General features: G+C 36.2%; 1 protein-coding gene across 2 annotated transcripts in view; it reads right to left on the bottom strand.

The window, feature by feature from the left end:
• CCDC120 (coiled-coil domain containing 120) overlaps positions 1-12,730 on the bottom strand; it is a 56,733-nt gene that overhangs the window by 40,818 nt on the left and 3,185 nt on the right. For both annotated transcript variants that reach the window (XM_053695873.1, XM_053695874.1), the window contains exon 2: positions 323-405. In XM_053695873.1, the coding sequence (XP_053551848.1) occupies positions 323-325 (3 nt within the window). In that variant the 5' untranslated portion in view covers positions 326-405. The remainder of the gene's footprint in view (positions 1-322; positions 406-12,730) is intronic.

Here is a 12,730-nt window from a genome sequence, read left to right as displayed (position 1 = left end):
GCCTCAGAACTAAATTAGATGGCAAACATACTGGTTCTTGGAGAGAGGCGGCGCATGTTTAGTTTAGGGGTGACCAGGTCTAGCACGGAAGGGAAGGTTTGTCACATATGTTAGAAGAGGACAAGAAGAGCATGTAGTTCTTGTCTGGGGACAGAATTCTATAAACTAGTGCAACAGAAAGTTCTGCTTTAGAACAAGAGGTAGAACAGGCATGTCCAAGCTATACCAAACAGGAGTACTGCCATGCTCTGGACTGATATCACAACTACAAACAGCATACAGTTATTTTATAAAGATTCCTAATAAGCAAACTCTCACTTACCATGAGTTGTCAGTACGAGCACACACATCCCCTGTGCTATGTGAATCCTCACTGCAATGTATACCCCAGATGGACACAAAAGTCTGTACAAAGATAAGTGAGATTAGAGGGGCCGAGCATGATAACAATACTATATATTGCAAATAACATAACAACAGTATGTATGACAGCGTATAGGTAAATATAGCATTACAATAGTATGTATGACAGCATATAGGTATATATAGCATTACAATAGTATGTATGACAGCATATAGGTATATATATATATAGCATAACAATAGTATGTATGACAGCATATAGGTATATATAGCATTACAATAGTATGTATGACAGCATATAGGTATATATATATATAGCATAACAATAGTATGTATGACAGCATATAGGTATATATAGCATAACAACAGTACGTATGACAGCATATAGGTATATATAGCATTACAATAGTACGTATGACAGCATATAGGCATATATAGCATTACAATAGTATGTATGACAGCATATAGGTATATATATATATAGCATAACAATAGTATGTATGACAGCATATAGGTATATATAGCATAACAACAGTACGTATGACAGCATATAGGTATATATAGCATAACAACAGTATGTATGACAGCATATAGGTATATATAGCATAACAACAGTACGTATGACAACATATAGGTATATATAGCATAACAACAGTACGTATGACAACATATAGGTATATATAGCATAACAACAGTACGTATGACAACATATAGGTATATATAGCATTACAATAGTATGTATGACAGCATATAGGTATATATAGCATAACAACAGTACGTATGACAGCATATAGGTATATATAGCATAACAACAGTATGTATGACAGCATATAGGTATATATAGCATAACAACAGTACGTATGACAGCATATAGGTATATATAGCATAACAACAGTATGTATGACAACATATAGGTATATATAGCATAACAATAGTACGTATGACAGCATATAGGTAAATATAGCATTACAATAGTATGTATGACAGCATATAGGTATATATATATATATATAGCATAACAATAGTATGTATGACAGCATATAGGTATATATATATATATAGCATAACAATAGTATGTATGACAGCATATAGGTATATATAGCATAACAACAGTACGTATGACAGCATATAGGTATATATAGCATAACAACAGTATGTATGACAACATATAGGTATATATAGCATTACAATAGTATGTATGACAGCATATAGGTATATATAACATAACAACAGTATGTATGACAGCATATAGGTATATATAGCATAACAACAGTACGTATGACAGCATATAGGTATATATAGCATAACAATAGTACGTATGACAGCATATAGGTATATATAGCATTACAATAGTACGTATGACAGCATATAGGCATATATAGCATTGCAATAGTACGTATGACAGCATATAGGTATATATAGCATAACAACAGTACGTATGACAGCATATAGGCATATATAGCATTACAATAGTAAGTATGACAGCATATAGGCATATATAGCATTACAATAGGACGTATGACAGCATATAGGCATATATAGCATTACAATAGTACGTATGACAGCATATAAGCATATATAGCATTACAATAGTATGTATGACAGCATATAGGCATATATAGCATTACAATAGTACGTATGACAGCATATAGGCATATATAGCATAACAATAGTAAGACAGCATATAGGCATATATAGCATTACAATAGTATGTATGACAGCATATAGGTATATATAGCATAACAATAGTATGTATGACAGCATATAGGTATATATATATATATATATATAGCATAAAAACAGTACGTATGACAGCATATAGGTATATATATATATATATATATATAGCATAACAATAGTACGTATGACAGCATATAGGTATATATAGCATTACAATAGTATGTATGACAGCATATAGGTATATATAGCATAACAATAGTATGTATGACAGCATATAGGTATATATAGCATAACAATAGTACGTACGACAGCATATAGGTATATATAGCATAACAATAGTACGTACAACAGCATATAGGTATATATAGCATAACAATAGTATGTATGACAGCATATAGGCATATATAGCATTACAATAGTACGTATGACAGCATATAGGCATATATAGCATAACAATAGTATGTATGACAGCATATAGGTATACAACTATACATATATAGCATAACAACAGTACGTATGACAGCATATAGGTATATATAGCATTACAATAGTACGTATGACAGCATATAGGCATATATAGCATAACAATAGTATGTATGACAGCATATAGGTATATATAGCATAACAATAGTACGTATGACAGCATATAGGCATATATAGCATAATAGTACGTATGACAGCATATAGGCATATATAGCATAACAATAGTATGTATGACAGCATATAGGTATATATAGCATAACAATAGTACGTATGAAAGCATATAGGTGTATATATTATATAGCATAACAATAGAACGTATGACAGCATATAGGTGGTATATATAGCATTACAATAGTATGTATGACAGCATATAGGCATATATAGCATAACAATAGTACGTATGACAGCATATAGGCATATATAGCATTACAATAGTATGTATGACAGCATATAGGCATATATAGCATTACAATAGTACGTATGACAGCATATAGGCATATATAGCATAACAATAGTACGTATGACAGCATATAGGCATATATAGCATTACAATAGTACGTATGACAGCATATAGGCATAAATAGCATTACAATAGTACGTATGACAGCATATAGGCATATATAGCATAACAATAGTACGTATGACAGCATATAGGCATATATAGCATAACAATAGTACTTATGACAGCATATAGGCATATATAGCATTACAATAGTATATATGACAGCATATAGGCATATATAGCATTACAATAGTATATATGACAGCATATAGGCATATATAGCATTACAATAGTACGTATGACAGCATATAGATATATATAGCATTACAATAGTACTATGACAGCATATAGGCATATATAGCATAACAATAGTACGTATGACAGCATATAGGCATATATAGCATAACAATAGTATGTATGACAGCATATAGGTATATATAACATTACAATAGTATATATGACAGCATATAGGCATATATAGCATTACAATAGTACGTATGACAGCATATATAGATAGCATTACAATAGTACGTATGACAGCATATAGTAAACATATATAGCATAACAATAGTACGTATGACAACATATAGGTATATACATCATAACAATAGTACGTATGACAGCATATAGGCATATATAGCATAATAGCACCATGTATGACAGCATATTGCACAGTTGTCCTGTTGAAAAATAACACGACAGCTCTGGTATAAGTGTACCCTTATCCACCAATAGAGCTATGGAGGTTGTCCATATCAGCCAATAAGCTATCTTTTCCGATGGATCACTTGTGCGCAAACAAGCACTTCCTGTTAGTTCCAATATCAATTAAATTGCTTTAATTATTTCATTCACACATTTGTTTTTCTTTCTGTAGTGTAGTGATCTTCATCAACCCTTCCACCTATTTTTGATGCCCCAAAATAGCTCTATAACCATTCCCCTCCTACTACTCACGGCCATCTTTAGTACTGGCAGCTGTACAGTGTGAAAGCTGAGCTTGCTTGCCTCTCTATTTAAAGGAAAATTAAACCCAATTTTTTTCTGTCATGATTCAGATAGAGAATACTATTTTAAACAACTTTTTAATTTACTTCTGTTATCTAATTTGCTTCATTCTTTTAATATTCCTTCCTGAAAAGCATATCTAAATAGGCTCAGTAGCTTCTGATTGGTGGTTGCACATATTTGCCTCATGTGATTGGCTCACTCATGTGCATTGCTATTTATTTAACAAAGGATATCTAAAGAGTGAAGCAAATTAGATAATAGAAGTAAATTGGAATGTTGTTTAAAATTGTATTCTCTGTCTGAATCATGAAAGAAAATTTTTGGTTTTAATGTCCCTTTAACCCCTGCAAAATGGTAAAAGACAAGGTTAATCTCCACCACCACGTATATTTCTAAAGTGGTTCTGAACAGGGCACAACTTGTGATTGGCTGGTGCCTGCATATACCACTCCTTATTGGCTTAATTATCAAATCCTGCTGAAGAGCAACAATGCTCCATCCTTCCTAGGGGTTTAACCATTATCTGGAGACATGTATGCATTAGAGAACATGCTATTATTACTATTCTGTCCCTTTAAGTGTCCTTATAAAGAGATTGCTGTAACATGCTTATACTTACATTATAGTTAAAAAAAACTGCCTGCTCTAATTTAAACTTACGGGCTTAACCTCCACTTAGCTAAAGTGCTGCTTGGGAGCTGCAGAGAACTGCTGGTCCTGAGAGGAAGCAGCCTGTGACCTAATCAGCAGTGGCAGTCACATGACCCAGCTGTGCAACTGCCACGGGTCACCTGCTTGTTCTCTACGGCTACTGAGAGGCACTTTAACTATGCGTTTAACCCCCTTGTGGGAGTCGCTAGTGCTAACAGATTAGAGCAGGTCATTTTGGCACTATAATGGCCCTTTAACACAAAACTACATCTTCCTAAACATACACTACACAGCTATGTCACCCAGAAGACTTCTCTACAGTTCATGTAATAACCTTATACACAATGTCATTAAAGTGCTGCCAAATTCCGTAGCGCTGGGCACGAGTAGGTGTAACACAATGACATTGATTCAAGGAAAAAAATACAGGGAAATACAGATACATAAAAAAGTCTAAACAAATGCAATTGGAGGAATCCCCTGTTCCGGAGAGCTTACAGTCCATCACTACTTCCCTGTACAAACTATTTCATTTCAGTTGTGTTATTCTGGTGAAAGGTGCGATTAGGGCAGGATCCATGGCCAACTGATTGCATAACATGGACTCTGTGTCCCTGACAGGAGGTGCCAATGTGGGGGGAACGCACCCAGTGACTCACAAGGCTGGTCACCGAGGGGGGAGGAAGGAAAGAGTATGCAAACACAAATATTAAATACCTGGCAATGCCACGCTACACACAGTATACACGATTATTGAAAACATGATACAAATATTAGAGGGTTAGAGATAAAAAAAAAACAATATGAGGGCTCATACACAAACAATAAATAAAGCACATTACAATATAAGAAGCACAGATCCAGTCACTGCCTCCTTTCATTAATCTGTCTATAAAATATAGTAAGTTTTATGACTGTGAGTAATGAAGTTGGAGAGCAGTAATGAAGCCAGGTACCACTGCTTTCTGTTGAACTGTGTCCGACTGCAGCAGGAAGTGGCTGTGTTTGCTGAGCACACGTCATGCTGGTGGTTGCACAACAAATACACGTGTATGCACACACCCAGCTCCTGACTCACACAGCTCCATGCAAGCAGTGACTGAACAGCTCATGGAAAAGTCACACCAAGTCCTCACGTATAAATAAGAATAGATGAGAGGCGGGGTCATGCCCCTATATATACAGGCCCTGCTTGTCCATCGCTCTTGTATAGCCTGACCCTGCTCTCTTTACCAGACCGTGAACACTCCCCACCAGACTGTGTACAGACCCCCACATGCCAACCAGACCGTGTACAGACCCCACCTCACCAACCAGACCATGTACAAACCCCACATCCCAACGAGACCATGTACAGACCCCACATCTCACCCAGACCATGTACAAACCCCACCTCCCAACCAGACCATGTACAAACCCTACATCCCAACCAGACTGTGTACAATCCCCACCTCACCAACCAGACCTTGTACAGATCCCACCTCCCAACGTGACCTTGTACAGACCCCACCTCCCAACCAGACCATGTACAGACACAACGTCCCAACCAGACTGTGTACAAATCCCACCTCACCAACCAGACCGTGTACAAACCCCACCTCCCAACCAGACTGTGTACAAACCCCACCTCACCAACCAGACCGTGTACAGACCCCACCTCACCAACCAGATTGTGCACAGACCCCACCTCCCAACCAGACCATGTACAAACAACACCTCCCAACAAGATTGTGTACAAACCCCACCTCCCAACCAGATTGTGTACAAACCCCACCTCCCAACCAGATTGTGTACAAACCCCACCTCCCAACCAGATTGTGTACAAACCCCACCTCCTATCCAGACCATGTACAAAACCCACATCCCAACCAGACCATGTAAAGACCCCATATCCCAACCAGACCATGTACAGACCCCACCTCCCAACCAGATCACGTACAGACCTCATCTACCAACCAGACTATGTACAGAACCCACTTCATAGCCACACTGTGTACAGATCCTACCTCCCAATCAGACCGTATGCAGACCCCAAATCCCAGCAAGATCATATACGGACTCTGTGTCATACAGGGTTTTAGCAGTCCTGCAACAGTCACCAGTTTGTCACAAAAAGGGTTAACCAACCCTTTTAACATTAACTAGTTTGTCACAGTCTAGCCACTCCAGGCAAGCCTGTATTTTAGATTAGTGGGTGCAAGGGTCAACAAACCCTTTATTGTCTGTAATAGACCCAGAAAAATGCTCAAACTCCCGTTTAACGCCACCTGTGCTAAACTATCTCTGCTGCCACCAGTTTAAGATTATTATATGGGAAATCTTAAGGAAAAACCTAGACTAAAAGATTGAAAATCACAAAACACAAATTTGGCAAAAAAATCAATCTAAGAAACACAATACTGTTATTACTAGTCTCTTCAGTAACTTGGTTCAAATATCAGACAAAGGAAAAACTTAATAAAGGAACATTCGTTATGAACAAAAGAGTCACAGTGCATTTATTTAAAACAGGAATTAACAAACAAACACACACAAAAGCAAAACAGTTTTTAAAAAATAAAAAGGAGAATATAATATAACCTAATACTGTACTAGCTTATATATCTGTGCCAAGGGAGTTTGACAAGGAAAGATGATCACTTACGTTGTTTTACGCAGCCTCCCATGTAGAATGACAATATTATTTTGCTAAATTCACCATTGTCATAGCAAGCCATGGCTGAAGTTTTAGGTTAACTTATACAGTGTACATACAATTATAAGCCATCCCATTGTGACATCCTGAAGATTATTTTGATACCAAACATGACATGTCTGTCATATTTGCCTATCCAATAACATAAAAGTTATTAAAACATGTCTACAAGATATACTAGATCAGTGATGGTGAACATTGGCACTCCAGATGTTTCAGAACTACATTTCCCATGATGCTTGACTGGACTGCAGAGGGCCTAAGCATCATGGGAAATGTAGTACAGAAACATCTGGGGTGCCAAGGTTCTCCATCACTGTCCTAGAGTGTCACCTCTGATCGACCTCAGGTTGGTGTCTTGATAGGGACGTTGTTTCCTGTCACTGTGTTGACCAATAAAAAAAATAATTCTCCTGAGAAGAGCAGAATGCACTTTATATCTGGTTCTCCAGATGTAAGTAATAAAAGCCATTCTTCCCAAAAACTTTGCCTTTTTTTAGAACCTTGCCTTTTTTTTAGTTCTGATAATTGTGAATAGCAGACATATCAATACAGTACAGAAAAAGAAAAGAAAGAAAAATGATCCCCTGAAATTCTAAAATCATGAGGTCTTCTTGACAGAACCCACCTCCCAGCCAGATCTTTTGCAGACCCTCTCCCATAATAGAGAGTCAAAATCTCCAAGTCATCAGTCCGCTTTCTTTTCCATTTTCCTTGTTATTTTATACTCTTTCAGATCCACACTATTCTTTCTATTTCCTTACCATTTAGCAGCATTTTTATATGCTTGCTATATATTAACAATTAAGTACTGCACCACAGTAGATCTGCATACACAATACAATGTTTACACCCATTTAAAAACACTGTTTAGCAATTCAGGGACATACCCCTCTAAAAAGCTTCATACGTTTTGTGAACCTATCTCCTTTGTTCTGGCCAATTAGGGACATGTATAAATTAGTTCCTGAACTGATCATGTAAACAATGTGTAGCATGTTGTAGGGTCAGTATTTTGCTCATCATGTAAATTAAGTATGTATAGTAAAATACATTTATTTTACTCTATGAGTTTTAACTTGGTGTCTCTTTAATAACCCCTGGCTCTCTGAGGCTCTAAATTGCTCATGTTTCTTATCATGTTTTCTGAGAGGTGGGATTACTCAGTGGCCTAAGAGTTATTGGTCGGCAAGTTCAGTAGTCAGTAATCCTTCACCTGGAACAACCACTAATTCTGGCACTGAACATGGGTGTCTCCTGACTGCTAGTGATCAGGAGCTGTGCGTCACTGAGGGAAACCAGCTCTCCCAGGAAGTGGACAACTATGTATGAGAAGGACATTAAACACTTATTATTTCTGGGTAAAACTGTGCTTTGTTCCACGCTCCCTAGAAAGGACAAAAAGCAAAATCTGTAGCCTGCAAATTCTGCAAATCAAATAGCTGGTTTAGACAATTTGCAGCATTTTGAAACTTAGGTTGCTTTTTGGTCTCTCTAGGGAGCGTGGCACAAAGCACAATTTTACACAAAGACAAGAGGTGTTTAATGTCCATTCTAATTTAAAACTTTTGAAAGTGGTATTAACTTTTATCGACTGCTATTGTGCATAAAAATACTCCTTAAAATGCTATAGAAATAAATTAAAACATTATTACTTTTACTGATTTTTAGGCTCAATCAGCTTCGCACATTCAAAATTTCAAATTATCCAACGTGAATCAAAATTTAGCGCAGTCCATCATTAAAATCTATTACCTGAGGAATTTTGAATGCGCCATATTACCGCTCGCACAACTAATATTAAAGGGACATTATACCCAATATTTTTCTTTCATGATTCAGCTACAGAATACATTCCAATTTACTTCTATTATCCAATGTGCTTCATTCTTTAGATATCCTTTGTTGAAGAAATAGCAATGCACATGGAGCCAATAACACTAGGCATCGATGTGCAGCCACCAATCAGCAGCTGATGAGCCTATCTAGATATGCTTTTCAATAAAGTATATCAAGAGAATGAAACAAATAAGATAGATAATAGACGTAAATTAGAAAGTTGTTTAAAATGACATGCTCTTTCTAAATCATGAAGAAGAAGAAAATGTCCCTTTAATTATCCACCTGAAATAGCAAAGCAAAAATGCAAGTGGGATGCATTTTTGCTCTCCCCTTGTAATCTCTGACTATATTTTTTAACACCCAAAAAGGATATGCAGGTATCAAGTCCTGCTCTAGTGCCACAGCGCACTGCAGTGATTGGTGAATGCTTTTCACTGCCACTCCTGATTGGCTCGCTGGCCATCTCCTGCTGGAAGCTGTAATATTTACCCAGGCAGGACTTTACATATTGGGTTAACCTTTTTGTAAGGGTTAAACACAAACTAAAGCTACAGTGAGTAATGCAAAAAAGTATTTCCTTCAGAACAATGTTATCCATTAACTTGTCCTGAAACGGACATCAAACAGGTGCAACTCTTGTTACATCTCATTTATCCCTTTAAATATCTGACCAGTTTCTTTCTGAGACAACCAGTTGGGACAAACGCATTTTTATCTGATAGTTTGTGAAAAAGGAGAATCCACTTGATCACACAAAAATAGTTTATGTGGCAATAAAATGATGTTGACATTCGTGTTTCTCTTCCAGGTGATGTCACTTTAATGGCTTACAGTCAAATGCTCTACATTACAAGGTGCCAAAAGCCCTTTGTGACCTACTGATGTAATCTGTCCCATCATCTCCTGCAAAATGACATCTGAGAATGGGACCTTGACCAACACAGGGAACAGGATGGTACAGGGTTACCCTGCAGAGCACTGCTAGGGTCCAAGTCAATTATTACATAGGAAAAGAAAGGAATGTCAAGTATTTAAAGGGATATGACACACAAACATGTTCGTTTGTGATTCAGGCAGAGAATATAATTTTAAAAAAGCTTCTAATTTACTTCGTGTATCAAATTTGCTTTGTTCCCATGGGATTCTGTGTTTAAGATACCTAGGTAGACATTTGGAACACTGCATTACAGAAAACAGTGCTACCATCTAGTGCTCTTGCAAATTCTAGTAATATTCATCACCATTTTAGTGTTAAAATCTTTCTTTGCATATTCTCAGTGTAACTGCATTTTAAATATTGCAGCTGCTAAAAACACCAGTGGGGCTTTTATAAAGTCAGCAATTAAGAAATTGAGTCATTACTGTACGGTACAATAACCTTTGGCTCTCTGAGCAAGTGATGTGTTTAAAATGCTGGTGCACAATGCAAAAGGGATATGAGACTGTTTAATTGATGTAATAAAAAAAAGCACTAAGCAGTGGCTTAATTGGAATCATTGCAATACATATTATTCATCATTGTAAAAGGATTTTACATTTTATTTCTTTTTTTTAAATAATTTGTGCAGTGTTCATTACTTCCTGTCACAGCCCTTACAATGTGACTGGGGTCTATACAGAGTAACATGATGTGGATTAGTATAAAGTGAATACTAGATAAACAGGGAGTCAGATTTGCCTATGCTCAGAAGAGGCAGAATGTACCCAACATGTCAGTTCTCTTATTTCCCTGAGGGCAGAGGCTATACTGTAAATAAGCAAGCTGTTTGCGTTTAATATACAATTGGTTTCTTTTTATGTTTACTTTGATATAATATATTCGGTTTTACTAAAGGAGCACTGTTTAAAGGGATATGAAACCCCATATTTTTATATCATGATTCAGATAGAGTATGTGATTTCAAACAACTTTCTAATTTACTTCTTTTGGTATCTTTTGTTGAAAAGCAGGGGCATAAAGCTTTGAAACCAGCCCATTTCTGGATCACTATATGGCAGCAGTATTGTAAGAAAGTTATCCATTTGCAAGAACAGTATATGGCAGCACTAATTCCTGCCATATAGTGCGTTAGATGTCTACCTAGGTATCTTTTCAACACAGAATATCATGGGAATGAGGCAAACTTCATAAATTGGAGACGTTTTTAAAAATGGTACGTTCTGTCTGAATCACAAAATAAATGTTTTGGGTTTCATATCTCTTTAATATTCCTTTAACATGTTTTCATGAGTGTCCTTTATATACATAGCAGGGTATGAGATTTGGAGTCTGCACTAATCAGGGTAAACCATTTGGATAAAACAGTGAGCATAAAAAACCTGTATGCATTTAAATAGGGTCTAAAACCTTTGCACAAGGTAAGCTATTGTTTAGACTTGGTTTTCATAAACTGATAATGTAACAATTTCATTCAGTAGTGTGATGGGAAACTTGGTTGTTTTTATATTATAATTTTGGGTTATCAGTGCTGCTAACTTGTATCAATAGATTTGTTTTGGAGAACACAGATCTTCTGAGCTTTTTGTCTTGTTCTTCTCATGTACAAGGCTAGTAATAAGGTATTCACCGCAGGTCATGTAGCCTGGCACATCCTGCTGTGAACTGGGGAGGGGGGGGAAGGACGTCTTCGGATCTTCTCTCTTTACATGGAAATGATGCATCTGGTTTTGAAATCTAAAAAGGGCCTTTTTTTTTTTTAGCCATTCCAACAGGCACCAAATGCCTTCTTGCATTTTACAGCAAATGGGGGGAAAACTGATTCTTTCTGCAACATATTATAAAGAATGTGGATCCAATGTTGAAAAACAAAACTAACAATCTCTTTGCTCATTGACATCCAGGTCATTTGTTTCAGATCTATGAAGTTTACTGTACCTTAGGACAGCAGAGTTTGCCCTAGAGTCAGGGCTGCTGTTCTGATAAAGTCTTTATATATATATAAAAAAATAAATACCTGTAGGCTACAAAAACTGAATATATCCTCTATGTCTTTATAAAAAACAAACACAAAAAAAAACACTGCCCAGGGTTAGTAAACAAAAGGAAAACAATATATTGTTACTAAGTTGATTTTAAATTCATCATACTAGAAATGTATAAAAAGAATATTTGATGTTGTATGTCATTGTTATAAGGAATTTACTGTGCAGGATCATTCTAACAATTCTAACGTATAAATGCCAGTCTTGTGAAAGATCAAGACGGCTGCCATTATGCAATGACAATTAAAACAACAAAAACAAGCCAACTTTGACCAAATTAATTGTGCTGCTTAAAACAGGATGTTACTGACATTTTCGCTAGATCCTGTAAGTCCACCCCTGGTTGATATACTGTATAAAAGGTTTTAAATGAAGAGCAATATATATATATATATATAATGATGGCAATTTAGCAATATAATATATATAGCAAATATATATATAGCTATAATATAATAAATTAATTTTCTACAAAAAACCCAATAGACATCATTGGCAGTTTTCTGTACAAAAGCATTAGA

The sequence above is a fragment of the Bombina bombina genome, chromosome 12 (genome assembly GCF_027579735.1).
Source record: "Bombina bombina isolate aBomBom1 chromosome 12, aBomBom1.pri, whole genome shotgun sequence".
NCBI classification, from domain to species: domain Eukaryota; kingdom Metazoa; phylum Chordata; class Amphibia; order Anura; family Bombinatoridae; genus Bombina; species Bombina bombina.
The sequence above is the reverse complement of the archived record's forward strand: the minus strand, read 5'-3'. Positions and strand labels throughout refer to the sequence as shown.